General features: G+C 40.5%; 1 protein-coding gene across 1 annotated transcript; it reads right to left on the reverse strand.

The window, feature by feature from the left end:
• Window positions 1-32: 32 nt before the first annotated feature.
• Window positions 33-18,767, reverse strand: hfm1 (helicase for meiosis 1; the record flags this gene model as incomplete). The annotated part of the gene is made up of 38 exons (XM_083675239.1): window positions 33-102; window positions 204-340; window positions 486-597; window positions 941-1,166; window positions 1,829-1,915; window positions 2,008-2,114; window positions 2,284-2,366; window positions 2,632-2,756; window positions 2,834-2,911; window positions 3,082-3,300; window positions 4,426-4,529; window positions 4,655-4,812; window positions 6,306-6,389; window positions 6,634-6,719; window positions 6,902-7,036; window positions 7,452-7,549; window positions 7,674-7,721; window positions 7,822-7,928; window positions 8,079-8,170; window positions 8,340-8,420; window positions 8,582-8,629; window positions 8,850-8,983; window positions 11,207-11,301; window positions 11,410-11,555; window positions 11,818-11,919; window positions 12,291-12,334; window positions 12,499-12,587; window positions 12,901-13,101; window positions 13,329-13,487; window positions 13,802-13,879; window positions 14,988-15,139; window positions 15,482-15,614; window positions 15,710-15,780; window positions 15,894-15,935; window positions 17,665-17,921; window positions 18,084-18,363; window positions 18,485-18,597; window positions 18,697-18,767. 38 exons carry the CDS (start codon window positions 18,765-18,767, stop codon window positions 33-35), a joined length of 4,452 nt encoding a protein of 1,483 aa, XP_083531365.1.
• Between the last annotated feature and the right edge of the window lie 1,037 nt (window positions 18,768-19,804).

Genomic DNA, 19,804 nt, shown 5'->3' on the forward strand with positions numbered 1-19,804 from the left:
ATGGCATCTATCCATGCAACGTCTATGTAACACTAATAAAATATTCCATCAAATATTCCAAGGAAAGCCTCTACTTCCTTGCTGTTGTCCTCTCCTTGGACCCTGCAATGGTGAGGATGAGTGCAATTTATAATGCAGGTTGAGGTTGTATAAACATTTCAAAATAAATCACAGAAGGCAATGCAATACCTTTATCTCCATACCTGTTGCTCGACACATTTACTTTGTTTGGAGTAGTCTTCTTTGAGAAGAAATCAAACCTTCCTCCCAAGGTGGCCATGCTTGTGTCACTCTGTTTTGGGAATGACGGTGCTTTCACTGAGGTTTCACTGAATGCTCTCTGCTGATGGGGAAAGACATGTTGTTTGAGTTTCAGATCATTCAGCCTATCTTGTCTACTCAATTTTGGCAACAAAATGTTGAGTTGAGACTAAGTAAGTTGAGTTGTAATGCAACTGAGCTGAGTCTGTGATGGAGTAACTCACTGTGACTGTGTTGTCAGAGTGATTCCAGTGAGCAGAGGGCTGGTTGTGCAGTCTGACTGTAAGAGGAGGGGTTCCCACTGTTATCTGAGGAGTCACAGCTGGGGAGGTAGACCTGAGACACATGGATCAATACATTCAGTGAATAGTCATATGGTTAGGTAAGAGGTTTAACCATTTGACACTTATAAACTGGAGCTCACCTAAGTGGGGTACTGGGTACAGTGAAGCAGGGTTTAGGCTGGGTACAACTGGATGGTAGTACTAGTGGTGTTGAGTAATCTGAAACATACATTCAGGTATTACTAAATACATTTAAATTAATTTAAATACTGGGGAAAATGAAATACTTTTCAATCCTTGCTATCAAACCCTTTCAACACTCATTGGCAGAGAGCAGAATACCTTTTAGCCTGTTACAATCCACTGCTTGAGTTTTAGCTTTAGCAGTACTAGACATTTCACTGGCATGCACCAAATTCTCGTCGTCAAAATCATCCCAGTCGTCCCATTCATCTCCAAGGTCAAAGGTTACACTTGGTGTGTGTGATGACAAGATGCAGTCGCTGTCGTCAGTGTAGTGTGTGCTGGGGCTCTCCAAGTAACCCCTGCTCCGGTTTTGGGGCGTGCTGGGGTTCGGCCTCTTACCATTGTAGGCCTTGGGTCTCCCCCACATTGAGGTGCCTAACAACAGACACAATGATGATCAAGTCTGGGGTCTGTCCTTTTCTCTCATGTGGTCAAGCTTTTCGACAGATGTGCAGTGTTAGTCAGAAAAGAGTCTGTGGTAAATCGAGAGATACACCCTATGCTTTTATATCTGGGAGTATTTGATAGGTGTAAGCAACATGGTAGCCTCTTCTCACAGCCGCTGTATCTCAGACACAATGCCTGTCACACCAGCCCCACATTACCCACATAGCTGGCACAAACATTGCAAAAATAATTAAGGTTTTCATTCTAATCAATTCTGCCATCCACATTATCTTTGCATCTGCGAGCAGCATCGCTAATATAGGAACTGTTTCTATCTGAGATGCACCGCACCAAGTGAACCTTTGGAAATTCTGCCAATCTCATGCATTCATCTGTCATTTTGTTATTTTCTGGTGTTATACTTTACAAACACTGTGGATTAAATTCTGTTGCGACTGAGGAAGCTGCTTCCTCACACCCAAAGCTGAGCTGGCAGGCACCCTGTCGAAAGACTAGCAATATGGTAATAACTCCACCGTGTCCTCATATCGGCTTGCAGGAATTTTCACCATATTGCATACACCTATCCTTTAAACAAGAGCATAGTGGGAGAGAGCTAGGGTTGATTTGGGAGTGGACTTGAGTAATACTTTGTGACTGAACAGCAGTTTGTGCAGGTGGCACTCCCTCCTCTTCTTCCATAGTCTGATACACCTCCTCCAGGTAGTCTTTATACTCTGCAGGAGAGGGACATTAAAGCTTAGTTACTCTTCTCAGTGTCCATTACATGCTTTGTCCTCTTGAAGCATTCAACTCTAAACATACAAACCATCGCCATAAGTCTCAAGGTATGCCATCTCTTGGGGTGTTGCAAAGCCATCTGCTGACTCCAAACTCTGTGGTCTTGTTAAAGCTCCATACTGATTCCCTTCATATCTGCATTTCAAATTACAGTAGGAAACAATTACCTTCCAACAGCAAAAATCCCACAATTTCATTTGGTTCAGCTTATTTGGGATGATATAATGGAACAGAATAGAAACACTATATCATTTAACAACATAATCTCCCATATTTTTGGTAAGGCAGAAGTGTGTGTGCATACCTTGAGACAGCAGGAATGATCTCCTTAGGTTTATAAGAGAACTGCTGCATGTTCACAGTCTCAACTCCACCACTCATCCTCATCTACAGGAAGAATGCCAGAAACAGCAGAGCAAACACCAATGGAGCAGAATGAATACCAAAAACCTTCTCTTTCAGTTATGTATGTGGGACATAGTCCTAACTTATGAAATGTGCTTGCAAGTCAAACTTTCACAGAAATCTCCCACTGAGTACAATTCATGACTTCAGGTGAAGTTACGTGCCCTGTTTCTCAAGTTATAACATATATCGGTCATTGGGGTTAGTTTCAACAGACTGAAGGAGTTCTTGTCAGTTCTTCCCTCACCTTGAGACGTTTGACTGGGGTCTCTGTCAGTGTGTCACTCCTACTCCTCAGGTCTCTCAGGTAGGAGGAGAAACTGGACTCCTGGTTTACAGGCCTCTTCACAACCATCATAACTCCAACTTTGCCTAGTCAAGAGTATAAGGAAAATGACCTCAATTTAAATTAATGTGGTGATCAGTCTTCGATGAGTGATTCAACTTACAGCAGTCATGACCACACTGGTCCTTGTTTTTGCAGAAGTGGTTGCACAGTCTTTTGCCTGGGTCTGGTTGTGTGAGGCCTGGATTTAAGCAAGAGACACAAAAAAAACAGTCCTCTGTGACTCGGTTTGTATAAATATCAGCAGGGTGCAAAATAATGTACTCAGGAATCAAGATTAATCTATGTAAATATGAATCCATTGACTTTAAAAAAGCAATAGCAGTATGACATGTAGGAAAAATATCCTACCCTTGTCTGTAGCACATGTGGATGTGGCATTTCGTCTCTGTGGTGTAGACTCTGCTTGCTGGGACAAAGGCTGTGCTCTCCGCGTTGCATCCTGTGCTCTATGGGCCTGTGTTCTTTGCACTGTGTTATTATAAGGCAGCTCCATGGTGTGTGATTCAGCTCCAAACCTCTTTGCTCCAGAGTAGAACGCACTGAATTTCTGCTGAATGTCAAGTCCCACTGCAAAAAACAGCATAACACAGCTCAGAATGTAGACTGTTGTATATATCAACATTTTTCAAATTTGACCAAGCTTAAATGACAATTTCTCTTTTTCAGTAGATACAGTGCCCTCCACAGTGCCCAAGCTTTAATTCAATGTTTTCTTTTTTTTAGATTGGTTTTACCATTTAGAAATTACAACCCTTTTTATACATAGTATAATATAGAATATACTATTTCAGGCTCCAAAAGTATAAACATATAATGTCCAAATAAAGTACTCATGTTTATTATTTGGTCAACAATCCTTTGCATGCAATAACTGCCTGAAGTCTGCAACCTATTGACCCCACTAGACGCTGGGTATATTATCTGGTGATGCTCTGCCAGGCCTATACTGCAGCCATCTTCAGTTGTTGTTTGTTTTGAGGTATTTTTGCCAAAAATCTTATCATCAATTGTCTTTGGAGTCTACTATTAGTGTCTATCAACATGAGGACCAAAGAGATGGTAATGGAAGCCATTATGAGGCTGAAATATCAGAAAAATCAATCAGAAACATAGCCAAAACCTTAGACTTACCAAAAAAACAATTAAAAAAGAAAGAAAGCTGGTAGTTCATTCTACGGTGGATGACTGAAGAATGTTCACAATAATAAAAATAATAATAATAATAATAAAAAAATAACTGTCCCACAGATCCTAGGCCTGGCAGAGCATCAGCAGAGAATATACCCAGTGTCTAGTGGGGTCAATAGGTCGCAGACTTTAGGCAGTTATTGCATGCAAAGGATTGTTGACCAAATACTAAACATGAGTACTTTATTTGGAGATTATATGTTTTTTTCCAATACTTTTGGAGCCCTGAAATAGATGTGGAGTATGTTTAAAACATGTTGTACTTTCTAAATGGTGAACCCAATCTGAAAAAGAAAACCATTTAATTAAAACTGATAATCTCTAGTTTGACCCCATAGTAATTGTTCCTCTTTCCAATACTTATGGAGGGCACTGTAGTTATCTTTCTTGTAAAGCACATTGTATTCCATTTGTGTATGAAATGTGCAACACAAATAAAGTCTGATCTGATCTAATGCTAATCCTAAATTATGTAAATACAAGATTTATAGTTTGCTGCCCAACCGTATTCTGAGCTGATCAGATTGACACTGATCTCCTCTCCTTTTGAAGCTTTTGCAACTTCAATCTTCTTTGACCAGCTACCAGACTTCAACAGCATCAAGTCTCTGATAGAAAAAAAGTAGCTACACTTTAAAGATTCTTTAAAGCTGCCTTTTCTACTTTCACTGTCTCTCTTTCACCCTTTCCTGAATCAGTGTATCAATTCCTGAATTGGTGTATCAATTCTTACGTAAGTTTTTGCAGGAAGACCACATTATTGTCACTGTCCCCAATGATCAAGGTGACATAATGGTGGTCAGGGGCTGTTTTCTTTGACAACAGCTGCTCTTGGTTCTTCAGATTCACTGTTACAATAATTTCTGCAGTGGCCACATTGTATCTGGGAAGCTAAGGAAGAGAAAAAAGAATATATATATATACACACACACACACACACACACAGTTAGGTCCGGAAATATTTGGACAGTGACACAATTTTAATAATTTTGGCTCTGCACGCCAGCACAATGGATTTGAAATGAAACAATCGAGATGCAATTGAAGTGCAGACTTTCAGCTTTAATTCAAGGAGTTGAACAAAAATATTGTATGAAATGTTTAGGAATTGCAACCATTTTTATACACAGTCCCCTATTTTCAGGGGCTCAAATGTAATTGGACAAATTAACATAATCATAAATAAAATCACCATCACCAAATGCTGGGTTTCCTCCTTTGTGATGCTTTGCCAGGCCTTTACTGCAGCTGTCTTCAGTTGTTGTTTGTTCGTGGGTCTTTCTGCCTAGTTTTGTCTTCAGCAAGTGAAATGCATGCTCGATCGGGTTGAGATCAGGTGATTGACTTGGCCATTGCAGAATATTCCACTTCTTTGCCTTAAAAAACTCCTGGGTTGCTTTCGCAGTATGTTTTGGGTCATTGTTCATCTGTACTGTGAAGCGCCATCCAATCAACTTTGCTGAATTTGGCTGAATCTGAGCAGACAATATATCCCTAAACACTTCAGAATTCATCCAGGCTGCTTCTGTCTTCTGTCACATCATCAATAAACACTAGTGACCCAGTGCCATTGGAAGCCATGCATGCCCATGCCATCATACTACCTCCACCGTGTTTTACAGATGATGTGGTATGCTTCGGATCATGAGCCGTTCCAAGCCTTCTCCATACTTTTTCCCCCCATTATTCTGGTACAGGTTGATCTTAGTTTTATCTGTCCAAAGAATGCTGTTCCAGAACTGGGCTGGCTTTTTTAAGATGTTTTTTGGCAAAGTCTAATCTGGCCTTTCTATTCTTGAGGCTTATGAATGGTTTGCACCTTGTGGTGAACCCTCTGTATTTGCTCTTGTGAAGTCCTCTCTTTATGGTAGACTTGGATAATGATATGCCTACCTCCTGGAGAGTATTCTTCACTTGGTTGGATGTTGTGAAGGGGTTTTTCTTTACCATGTGAAGGATCCTGCGATCATCCACCACTGTTGTCTTCCATGGACGTCCAGGCCTTTTTGTGTTGCCGAGTGCGTCCTTTTTTCCCCAGTGCGTTCTTTTTTTCTCAGAATGTACCAAACTGTTGATTTGGTCACTCCTAATGTTGACGCTATCTCTCTGAAGGATTTGTTTTTGTTTTTGCAGCCTAAGGATGGTCTGTTTCACTTGCATTGAGAGCTCCTTTGACCGCATGTTGTGCGTTCACAGCAACAGTTTCCAAATGCAAATGCCACACTTGGAATCAACTCAGACCCTTTCATGAAGTAATAAACTAATTACGGCTTATGAAGTTACAAATGATGTTTCATTCAATATTCATTGTTTTCATTCAATTGAAATAAAACAAAGAGAAAGTTATATAAATAAATCCAGACCCTGGATGGAACACTTTTTACCTGCTCCAAACTAACTTCATGCTTGGGGAGATAGATGATGGCCTCTCTGATTTGGTTTCCAAATGGAGGATGTCGGTTAACAATCTAGAAAACATAAATGACTACTATGTAAATGTCATGTAAACATCCCGTATAACTATATCATCTCTGACATCACATGCAATAACATTTGGTACCACAACATCAGTATTGATTGTATATGAAAGAAACATCATCATGTTCTCATGGATGCATCAATACAGTTTAACCACTAGAGGGTCATAAACAACAGTGGTTTTACATCACTTTCTAATTACAGTTGATTGTTAGGCACACTGCACTTGCTCACCAACTCCAGTTCCCTAGCGTTGGTTTGTTCAATTTTGTTGAAGGTGGTGAGCCCAGCATTCACCATAGCTGTTGAGAGAGTCAATCCTGGAACAGATGGGGTTAACAGACAGCAAATTCATGGCATGGATTTGTCAGGGATAAAATGTATTTCTCAATTGGATCTCTACAATAGTTTCATAACCTACCAAAAACAATCTACCAAATAACAAATGTCCTTTTTGAATACACTGTCTCAAAGCATTGACAGTATACTCATGTCTCTCTACCTATTTTCTCCAGCTGCTTGGAGACATAAGGTGAGTTCTCCCACAGCTTGGCTCTGAAGCACTTGGCCAGGATCAGGGAGTTGAGCAGGGCAGAGAAGCCTGTCTTGGAGCGCTGGTTTAGAAACTCTGCCAAACCTGGTGTGGTTTAAAACACATACAAAATGAAGGTTTCTCAAAAGGAGAAAATATATTTTTTATGAGACATGAGGGGAAATAATTGGACCTGTGATGATTGCAACATCAAATAAAAACTGAATCATACAATACTAATAGTATGTTTGTTTTTTACTCATGCACTGCCCATATATTGTATGCCTTTGTCTATGTCCTGTGATTCTGTGATGTATTTTAATTGAACACAATGCTACAAACAAAATGTCCCTACTGGAACAATAAAGTCATTATCTTATGTTAGTATAGCCTTTATCAAAACATGCATTCCTTAGGACCACTTATCAATCAAGCATCTCTGCTTATCAGCTTCTACCAATAAAACATTGTATATACTTTTACAGATTTGCTAGTTTGATTGGATTTGCTAATTATGTACATTGGCTGATTCTGACTCCATTTCGGAAGATTCTCCCTGTATCCTGTGCGAGTCCAAACTCTTGGATTGGAATGGAGCCCAACTGAGCTTGAATTAAACTGGGGAAAAGGGTGGAGAAACATTACATGCTAGGAAGGAAGCACATTTTACCCCCCTGCCACCCAACCAAATTTGCTTTAGTTTTATTGTTGCACTGTTGCATAGTTCTGTGCCTGAACATACCAGCTCACTTTCATCTCGTTATTTCTTATCTTCCCTTCCATGGGATACCTGGGAAAAAGCCATGAGGTAAGTTTTGATATTCTATGTGGGCCATTTGATTTGACCTGTTCTGACTGTCCTGTACTCTTTCATCTAATTGTACTCTAACCTGATGGTTATCCTGTTCTTATCCTTGTTCAACGTGTTCAGAGTTCGCTTCTCGTTCACTCGCAGCTGCACATCATTAAACTCCTTGCCCTTTGCCATCAGTTCAATCTGTGTGAACAACCAGATATAATCTGAGCATACTTCTTGTCATAGACTATATACAGTACAGAGTCTACTGTCTATCTCTATCTACTCAATTTACTCCACAAACAACACAATGCAGAACAATGAAAATGCAGTCAGAGATCCTCCACATACCAGCTCAGGTAAGGTCTCTGTGCCTGCCACTTTGCTGAACTGTTTTATAGTGTCAAAAGCCACACAGTACCTCGCCATCAGCCTGCCTGCCTCTATAGGAGATCAACACAATTAAACAGTCTTGAGTTTCAATTTAGGAGTTGGGGGTATTGAAAAGCACATGGATTGAACACAGAATAGAACAGAATACTTTCTTGTCCTCCAAGATTAAATGCGAATACAAGTATTGACCACCTACACTAAATGGAAAGCCTTCCTCACCTGTAGCTTTGATGTTGACGTCCTCATCCATATTGACCAGACCTATGGAGGCCAGGGAATTCAGGTTCTTCAGACAGAGCTCTAAGGAGAGAGAGATGCTGCTATAATATATCATATATATATCATATATATCATATATATAGCATATATATATATATATATTCAGAAAGGTATTTTACAGGCAAATATACAGTTAGTAGGCTGATATGAAGTCAATAGCAAAGGTAATCGTAATTCCCCACCTTGCAATTTCGCTTCGATTCCACATCTGTCCAATTCAGTGGAAAAGCCTGAAATAAAAATCATTGGTAGTTGTTCTGTTCTGTATGTCTTCATGTTTAATGGTGTAGGATGCTTCCATAGACCTCTGAGCTTGTCTCATTGCCAGTCTGGCTCTGCAAGCTATGAAAGCTGCCAATCCTGTAGTAGACTAAGATTGACACTAACAATGTAGCTAGCTAATACTGCACTGTAACTGGCTAACATCCATGCAAACTGGCTGATTCTGACCGTAGTGTTTAGGGTTCTTCAGGGACCTAATGTAGAGGAAGGTGGAGCGGATCCAGTCCAGGGCCATGTTGACATCAGAGATGGTGTGGAGGACGATCTCAGCATTCAGGTGCTCCACAAGGTGGGTATGTAAGCTGGGGAAGACAACAAGATGTCAACATTGCTGACAGCATGCAACCCATGCAGAGTTTATGACATGGAGTAGGTCAAAATCTACATTATATTGTCTAAGAATAGGACACAACTGTATCCACTGTATGTGATATAGGTCAACCTTATTATCAATTCAAATGAAGCAACTCTATTCTACAAAGATAAGGGTTTTGAAACTTAAAAGAAAGTGTTGTGAAACCCTGAGCTGCCACCAATTTAAAATACCTTTTTTCACTGGTGTATGCAGACATTTTTAATACATAAAGTACTGAAACACCTTGTTGTAAGGGTTTATGAAACACTCATACTGAGATGCTTTGAAACATGACATGGTGTGAAGCACCTCCACGGCCCTGTACACACTACACCTAAATTCAGTTGTCAGTCCTCTTTTTATTGCCTAATCCTGTCATGTTCACACACAGTCCTGTTATGAACAAGAGTAACAACCGAGCAAATGAGCAAAGCCATGCATGTGTGTACGACAATAGGAGTTGACTACTGGTAGTTGATGCAAATCTTATTTCTATCACTATTTTTAGTGGCAACTTATTTCAAAATTGCACATTACTCTCAACCAGGAGCGAGTCCAGTTTCTCATACATACAGCAGGGTTTCCTTCCCTCTGATATGTGCGTATGTACAGAATAAGAAGGAGTGACTACTGTTAATAACTTCGGTTATCGAGCCAAAAGTTGGTAGCATGTACTTGGCTTAAGAGATTCAAAACTTTAATCTAGAGGTGTTTGAGCAATCATACCATGGTGTTTCGAACTGCACCGAACACAGTAGGAAAGCACTGCAACGCATTGTGAACACAGCTGCTACGATCATTGGTGCCCCACTCCCTTCCCTGCAAGAGACTTACTCCACCCACCTCACCCGCAAAGCTACCTCGATTGTGAGCGACGCAAGCCACCCCGCACACAGTCTGTTCAGCCTCCTGCCTTCTGGAAGAAGGTATAGGAGCCTCCGTGCCCACACCACCAGACTCACGAAAAGCTTCATACCCCAAGCTGTCAGGAAGCTAAATTCTCTCCCCTCACTTCCCCCAGCCACATCCTCCAAGCTGTCAAGAAGCTGAAACCACCACCCCCCCTCCCAACCACCCCCCCCTCCCAACCCTTCAGCCCCCCCCCCCCCCCAAAAAAAAACACTACGGACTCTGGACAATCCACTATTCTATTGCTACAATGCACTATTGCACTATTATTTTTTTTATACAGAATACACAGTATTTGGCTGCTACTTACTGTCTTTACTGACTGCTCTTTTTGCACTGTTTAAATTATTTTTATTGAATGTTTTACTTTTAGTATATGTTATCTGTTGTGCCTGGGCACTTTATCTGTCTCACCGTGGGAGAGTGAGAAACGTCCTCTCGATTCCTTTGTATGTCTTGACATGTGAAGAATTGACAATAAAGCCACTTTGACTTTGACTTTGTTTCGAATCACTTCATGTGGAATATTGGAACACCTCTTTTTTTGGAGCTCCAAGACATTCTTCCCTATGAAGTTTCCAAACACTTTTAATGACATGTTGATATACTCCTCATCAGGAGCCCCTTCTCTGATAGGGTGAGATTATAAACCCCTCATTGGGAATACCTACTAATTAAAAAGGCTTACTAGTCATAAAAGTGTTTAAAAACTGTGGGAACAATCATGTTGAATGGCACAATGTGTCGGCCATCTTGCATATCAAGCAAGGCAATATTGATCGCTTGCCATACTAAGGAGCTCAACACACCATGGAATAAGAACTACAAGCAGTGAAGAAACTGCATATCAAAGAAACACAATATTTATATGGTATCCATCAATGAATCCAAGTACTTACTGGTGATGAATGCAAGCAAACATAAGCCTTTTCTCAATTGTTAGGAACACAACTCCTCACGTCCTCTCCTCCGTCCTCTACTCATGTCCTACTGAAAACGCATTCTAGGAAGAAGATCTAGGTTCCTCCCCTTACACATTCTCCTACCAAAAGCCTAAATGGATTTTCACAGCACTCTCTTGCCACACTCTCGCTACACCAAAATTCTGATTTAAGAACTACTTTGGTTGTTTCGGTGTAACAGTGTGTTAAATCACATTCAGTGTATCATTATGCTTGAATTGGGTTTACATTCAAATACCATTCAAACACTAGATTTTAGCTTAGGAAGGCTTTATTGGAAGCAAGTCTTATTACTGTACCTGCTCTCTATGATTTCCGCCCCATTCATAAACTGCATGTAATTGTCTTTTGTTTGAGACTTGGTCATGATCACTGCAGTCGCTGACGTATCAAACTAGAGAGAAAAAACAACAACTAATTTAGCCTATCTAGAACCAAAGCGATCGACCATCCACTTTCAAGCATACTTACAGTAAGTGGGGGGGGTGTGACTGTTCTGTACCTGGGGCCTGCCTGCTCGACCAATCATCTGTAGCATGTCGAATTCGCTGTACTCCTCACAGGAGCCCCCAATGTAGTGCATGGTGGACTTGATGACCACTAGGTGGGCTGGCAGGTTCACGCCCATCGCAAGGGTGCTGGTGGTAACTAAGACACAAGATCTTCCACATCACTAACCACCATTGCGATATTGTCCCATTGCATTATATGTTTCATGAAAATAATAATGTGTGTGATATCTTTGGAGGAGTATGATGGTATCGTTCATGCTCTACACATATCTACATTTGATATTTAAGCCATTTTATTAATAAATGTGGCCATTGAAGCACTTCTATACATTGATCTATGTTATTTGCTTGAGTAAGTACATGGTAACTACTCTTCATAACCAAAGGTTAATGCTCACATAGCACAGGCAGGTCACCCATTGTGAAAGCCTCCTCTATCAATTTTCTGTCTGACAAGTCAACTCCAGCATGGTGGTAACCAACCCCAAACGTGACCAGATCTGAAACACACAAATACCGGACTTCAATTAGTTTTACCTTGTTCTGCTGTTTAATAAAAATTAATACAGGTTTCTTCGAAAAGTCTTGCTTTTCCCGACATTCTTTTCATCTGTGCATTCCAGAAATTAATTGACATGAGATATACATATGAGATATTAGTCACAAACAGGTAATGAGGGTTAGGGCAGAAATGACTGATAAAACTATTTGATTGACTGGGATAAAGAGGTATTTTTATGAGAAAAACAAAAAATGTGGTTTATCGTAAATCTTGTGATTCTAGTGGGCTACAATTCAGAGAGCACTGATTTCTATGGGTGACACATTTTCTGAGATATCAGTAAAACATTAAAATAGATAAACCATGAACCTCTGAGTTTGGAGTCTAGGAGATAGTTTGCGTACTTCATCAACCTGCAAACAAAGGATTCAATGAATTCCATCAGGCCAGACTGACAACAGTGTAAAAACCATAGGTAGTACAGCACATACAGACAGGATATCTCTATCTCTGTATAATAAAATAATATCTCAATCTATTTCTGGAGAATGAATAGGGATTAGGAATCAACTCAAACCTTTGTTTGTGTTCAATACTCATGATGAACCTGGCATCTTTGGCAAGGACAGTAGCTGACTGCTGTACCCCTTTTCTTGTGGAGCAAAACTGTCAAAGTACAAGATGCATTAAACGTAAAACATTTTTTAAAAACTACTGTAAAACGTTTGTTAACAACAGTCTTGGTCATATCTACTAAGCAAGATTAGGGTGACATTTGGCTAATACTGTAATTATTCCAGAAACTTGGTCCAAGGTAAACGTATATCATTGCCTGCTGATTTCAGGTGTTACAAAGCGCAACTTATTCAGACAATTGGAAAACAAATTGCAAAGCTTATGTAAGTACAGACATACAGTATGGTGGAAACAAGACAAGAGAAACAAAGAGTGGGAACCAGACACACAGAAGGTTGCCTACCACGAGTGTAGGCTTCTGGTCCGAGTAGGTCTGAATGATGTTGGCCATTTTGTAGTTGAGTGACAGATCAAACTTGAACTCGGTCTGGTTGCTGCTGCAGGGGAAGCCAAGCACCACTTTTCTCAGCTTCACGGGCCGGTGACTCTCATCCATCTCCAGACAGGTGGCCGGTCCTCCATTGTCACCCAGCCAATCAGCTATCTGTGAAGACAAACCACTGCGATTTTGTATTAATGTTCAAGTTTAAGGCTAATCATTGGCTTATTCTGAATTTTCTATTTCCTCACTCCCAAGATGAGAACATTAACAAGGTATGGAGAGGCATATATTAGAACAATGAGAAACAGAACGATTTCAGGTAAGGAAGCCAGTCTAGATAATTTGTAAAGTCTGACAGGAATCCCTCTGAAGGGTCTTCAGCCACTCACATCAGAGATATTGGGAATAGTGGCGGAGACAGCAACAAATCTCATGGTGAGGTCTACTGCTTGGGGGTTCTCAGCTGCGCGGTAGGCATGAACTGTCTTCATCCTGCTTACCACAACCTCCAGTGTGGCTCCACGTGTTGTGTCCTTCACCACATGCACCTGAGCACAGCGAGTGAATGTTGAATACATTAAATTGTCAACATAACACATATAGCACATGTATTTTATTGTAATACATGTGCACATGGCACTCACATACCCATATAGATACACTACATAATTAGAAGGACACATTATTTATATGCACGACTGAATACTCTGAAAATCAATAAATAATAGATAGTAGACAGAAATTACAAGGCTAAGGCCTGCTAAATGCAAAACACTTTCCAGTCTATCCATGCTGCTTCAGTGTATTATATGATCAAGTGAATAGTTGAATATGAGGGAACAACACTTAAGTATCCACTGACCTCGTCAATAAGGAAAAGCCGCACCAACTGCAGCAGACAGTTATCCCTCCACTTCCTTGTCATGCTGTCCCATTTTTCCTTTGAGGTACAGAGAGATTTGTTTTCACTCCAGATTTAACAGAATTTCTCTCTCAATGGAACTGGATCTGGAATCAACTTCCCCTAACCTGTTTCTTCTTGATGGGTGGTTGCTCCTCATTTGTTGTATACAGTGGCTTTGGAAAGTATTCAGACCCTCACTTTTTCCCCATTTTGTTGTGTTATAGACTCAATTTATTGATTAAATAAAAATGTTTTGCCATCAATCCACAAACAATACCCCATAATGACAAAGCAAAAACACATCTGCAAATGTATTAAAATTATTAAGTGTTAAGACCCTATGCTGACTCTTGAAATTAGCTCAAATGCAAATATTTCATCAACAAGTCACTCATAAGATTATTTAAGTCCATTTTAATGCAAGGATAATAGTTAAGGTGATTTTGGAATCAATATCTTTCTTTTATAGGGTCTCTGATTTGCATCGGAATCAATTACACACTGTGTGGATCAGGTTTGTCATTACAAACTGAGCAAATGAAGAGGAACAAAACTCCTCAGGAATGTTACCCTGAGGCCTGGGGAGACTTACAAAAATCTACAAAGTTGAATGGCAGAGAGGAAAAAGCACAGTTGATGGGACATCATCTCAGTCACTCTACAAAATTGGTCTATAACCAAGTGACCAAAAATAATCCCTTGATGGAAAATAATTTTTCTCACATCCATAATTGTGTTTGCAACAATGAATTTAAGTGATACAGCAAAGAAAGTGGTTGGAACTGTGTTTATTTGGTTTTACTACAAAACAAGTTAAGTGCAAGTCCAGCACATGCAATGTAGTTGCCGCACCATCCCTCGTGTGGAAAATAGAGGTAGCTGCATCATGTTATGGGTATGTTTGTCACCAACAGGGACTGAGGAGTTTGTCAGGATCAAAAGAAAATTATTTGCTGAGTTGGTAGTGACAGCCAAATCTACACAGTGTGTAACTGATTCCTATGCAAAGTTTATTTTATTATATTGAAATCCAGATTATAAAAACAAAAGGCATTAATTTCATGAAATCACATGAACTATTATCCTTGCACTCAAATGGACTCAATTCAACACTAGGATAACTAGGATATACAGTGTCACTCACAGGCGTGGTCATAATAATATGGGCATCCTGAATCTCAAAGAAGTCGTCGATCTCTGTGTCTCCAGTCAGCTCCTTGCAGCTCAGCCCCAAAGGCCCAAACTTTTGCTTCCAGTCCTCATAGCGCTGGCTGCATAGAGCTTTGATGGGGGCCACTGAGGAAAACATGGTGGAAGTGAACTAAGACAGCATGTTATGAAATTCTATACTAACACCCTTTGGTAACTGTGTATTTGTAAAAAAAGAAAAACACAGTTAAAACATATGTAAAGCTCCTGATATCATAAGAGCGTACAGCCAAACTTCATAAAATAGATTGGCTTCTATGTGTGGCTTTCTTAAGTCATTGACATTTTCTTGAGACCCACCAAATGATGAAACCATGGTTCTTACCACAATTTTAGGTTCTTGCCACAAACTGACAGCCATGACCCACCATTTGTAAGACACAGTTCTACGGTGTAACTGGAGTGTATCTGATTGGACAGAGTACTTACTGTACACAGCTTTGACGTTCCGCCAGGGCTCGGTGGTCTCCATCAGTAAGCGGATGATGGCCAACTCAAAAAGCACTGTTTTACCAGAGCCAGTGGGGGCACAAGCCACAAAATTCTTACCAGTGTATAGAACCTGCAACAATATTTAGTTCATAAACATTTTTCACAGATATTGTTAAATGACTGTGGACCGGATGAAGTGTAGATTTGTAGATTTTGTGCACTTACATCATCCAGGGCTTTAGACTGGACGGAGTTGAAAAAAGGGAACTCTTTGAAGACAGATCTAAATTTCGCTGCTGTTTGAGTTTTATTAAGAACACCAAACAAACATACCCCAACTACTAGTCTTCAAGCATCCATTATTTTATTTCTTAAGTTATTACCTAAAATATGACAAGTAAAAGGATACGGATTTCAAAGACTGGACGGAGTATTCCAGGCCCAGAAGTACCTAAAATGAAAGAATAATCATCCACAAACATTTAATCTAGTTTATGCCAACACCAACTTTCAGTCAAAATGGCAGATATTGTTACCACCTACTGTTCATTACTGTCAAGTGAGCATAGGCGTGCTCACCACATTTCACCTCATCAAGCCAGAACCTACAGTGACAGCGGCAGCCATGGCCACAGCCACATTCTTTAACTATAATACATCATAAAAGTAAAAAATTTAAGTATGACATACAGTTAGGTCCGGACATATTTGGATAGTGACACAATTTTCATAATTTTAGCTCGTACGCCACCGCAATGGATTTGAAATGAAACAATTGAAGTGCAGACTCAGCTTTAATTCAAAGGGTTGAACAAAAATAATGTATGAAACGTTTAGGAATTGCAACCATTTTTATACACAGTCCCCTATTTTCAGGGGCTCAAATGTAATTGGACAAATTAACATAATCATAAATAAAATCACCATCACCAAATGCTGGGTTTCCTCCTTTGTGATGCTTTGCCAGGCCTTTACTGCAGCTGTCTTCAGTTGTTGTTTGTTCGTGGGTCTTTCTGCCTAGTTTTGTCTTCAGCAAGTGAAATGCATGCTCGATCGGGTTGAGATCAGGTGATTGATTTGGCCATTGCAGAATATTCCACTTCTTTGCCTTAAAAAACTCCTGGGTTGCTTCCGCAGTATGTTTTGGGTCATTGTACATCTGTACTAAAGCGCCATCCAATCAACTTTGCTGAATTTGGCTAAATCTGAGCAGACAGTATATCCCTTGCCATAATACTGCCTCCACCATGTTTTATAGATGATGTGGTATGCTTCGGATCATGAACCGTTCCAAGCCTTCTCCATACTTTTTTCTTCCCATCATGCTGGTACAGGTTGATCTTAGTTTCATCTGTCCAAAGAATGCTGTTCCAGAACTGGGCTGGCTTTGTCAGATGTTTTTTGGCAAAGTCTAATCTGGAGGCTTATGAATGGTTTGCATCTTGTGGTGAACCCTCTGTATTTGCTCTCGTGAAGTCTTCTCTTTAAGGTAGACTTGGATAATGATATGCCTACCTCCTGGAGAGTGTTCTTCACTTGGCTAGATGTTGTGAAGGGGTTTTTCTTCACCATGTGAAGGATCCTGCGATCATCCACCACTGTTGTCTTCCGTGGACATTCAGGCCTTTTTGTGTTCCCGAGCTCACCAGTGCGTTCTTTTTCTCTCAGAATGTATCAAACTGTTGATTTGGCCACTCCTAATGTTGCCGCTATGTCTCTCATGGATTCTTTTGTTTTTGCAAAGGATGGCCTGTTTCACTTGCATCAAGAGCTCCTTAGACCGCATGTTGTGCGTTCACAGCAACAGCTTCCAACAGCTACACTTAGAATCAACTCAGACCTTTTACCTGCTTAATTGATAAAGAAATAACAAAGGAATAGCCCACACCTGTCCATGAAACTGCTTTTGAGTCAATTGTACAATTACTTTGGTCTCTTGAAAAGGAGGGAGATACATATTAATGAGCTGTAATTCCCAAACCCTTCCTCCAATTTGGATGTGAATACCCTCAAATTAAAGCTGAGAGTCTGCACTTTAGTCTGCCATAATCATTATATAACTGTAACTTGAATATGTTTTGGTAAAAAGCTAAAATAACAAAACATTTGTCAGAGTCCAAATATATATGGACCTAACTGTATGTTTATAGTTGCAGATATCTGTTTCGTTTATGCGGTACCTTGTATGTGAAGGGACTGGGGTGTCAGAGGGAGAACGTGAGCCCTCTTTGTGCCAAGCTTGTCCTGCATTGGCTGTGCTGCAGGCAGACCAAGAACCAGACCAGGGAGGCCAGCAGCTGACTGGCTTGCTGGTGGAGGCTTGGTCGCCATGGAAACCTGGTTGAGGAAAGTTTGTGCTCTGGGCCTTGACTGGCTGTGGTCGCTCTTAGAGTCTGCTCTGTGGTTCAACACCTGCCCACTGGGAGGCTTGAACAAACTGTAATGAGGGGTTTGAGAGGAAGTTTGTGGGTGGAGGTCAAATCAAAATGAAGCTAGTCTGAGATTATAATAAAACAAAGACATATCTAATACATGTAACTACCTACTGTATATGCAGAATACACAGTACACATTTGTCTATTTCACATTAATGGCTTACCTTCTTCGTAAAGGTGGGCTTTGGCTGCAGTCCAGAGAGATATATCTCCTCTCCAGCGCATGACAAGCATACTGTGGGGTTTCGGTTCGGCTTCTGTTGCTCTTTATGGAATCCTGGGGATCATTCATGAGGGCTTCAACAGCCCAGGGGTCACACCCATCCTGTCCCTCAGGTTTTTTTCCTACATCATTGAAACTCTGAAAGCCTGTGTTTTTGAAACAATCACTGCTAGTGGCTCCTTTCAAAGGGGGAAGGAATGTATTGGGCTTCTGAGAGTAACCTGCATTGAGGATGGTCAGAAAGTTTATTATTTATTTTTTATGATTTTCAATTAATTTCCTAAATTCACTGAATTGAATGGGACTTTGGCACACTAACACAAATTAAATCACATCACTCACTGTACGAGGAAAGACTCTCTGCCTCTTTCTGGATGTCCTGAGTGACTGGGATCTCGGAGAGAGATGGAGGGGGCTCCAGCTGCCAAGTATTCTGCTCTTGACAAAGAGGCTTGCTGGAGACAGGACCAAGGCAATGATATGTTTAAGCAAGCATGAACTCTAGCATGAGGACGGTTTGAATGTGGCAGGTTGTTTCTGGTTCTACTACTCACACTTTGTGGACCACTGGCCTCTCAAAAAACAGATTGTCCAGAGACAAGGTGCAGTCATCTGATTCCAACATCTCCTCAGATCGTATACTGTAGGCCTATGCCAAGTCACAAGCTGAATTCATCTGTAGAAAGATAGAGAAAAACGAATCCTTGTGTGTGCAGCTAAGGAACCAGCCATTGCAGGGCACATGCTACAATAATTGAAAGTTTGAAATTTGAAGAGATGCTGAGCAAGTGTTATAGAAAGTCCCACCAGTGTTATCATACAGTGATTAAATACAGTATATACCCAAGTCAAGTCGGCTTTGTGCAATACAAAATTGTCATACAATTGTTATTGTTTGTGTCAACTTGCATGAAATCTTATCAGAACGTGTGCAGCCTGCACAAGACCAAACATTTGTGCATTATGATACTTTGCAGGCTATAAATTACATTTGTGATCTGACACAGCACTGTTAACTGCTGTTGCTAACTAGGCTAATTGTCTTAACTGGACAAGAGACAGGAGAAAACTTACAATTATGAATGGTGACACCTAGCTTCAACCTCCTAGCCAGGCCTAGGCCTAACTCTAGCTCCAGCCCTAACCCTATATTAAGCTAGCCTAATAGGTTAATCACCACAACATACTGTTATCTTGTCAATAAGAATTAGCTATAGGCCAGTTGACTCGCATGTATCATTTTACAGTCAACCGAACTAGTTAGCTAGCTAAACAAGGTAACTTAGTAGCTGGCTCCAAGTTAACTTGGTTGATTACGCTAGATTACGCTCTTGTCTTGTCGAAAAAACGTGTCAAATCGTATTATGCAGCTGGCTACATAGCAATTTACTTGAAAAATGTCAAATGATTGAGTCAATTCCTCTATCTAAATCTGATGGGTGGAGTAAGAATGGAGAGTCAGAGTAGCTCATCGTCCGACCTCAGTAACAAAGTAGTTTTGACAGTGTGACGGGGCATAATAGTCTCGAGACTCGGTTTGGGCCGCTTGGCCCTCCTCGCGGATTACTGGCCGAATGATTGATGTGGCAGTAGTAGACGCAAATTGGGATCAGATATTTTCTATATGAGAGGCTTTGGTGGGATGGAGACGACCTTACCTGC

Source organism: Argentina silus (assembly GCF_951799395.1).
Source record: "Argentina silus genome assembly, chromosome: 1".
NCBI classification, from domain to species: domain Eukaryota; kingdom Metazoa; phylum Chordata; class Actinopteri; order Argentiniformes; family Argentinidae; genus Argentina; species Argentina silus.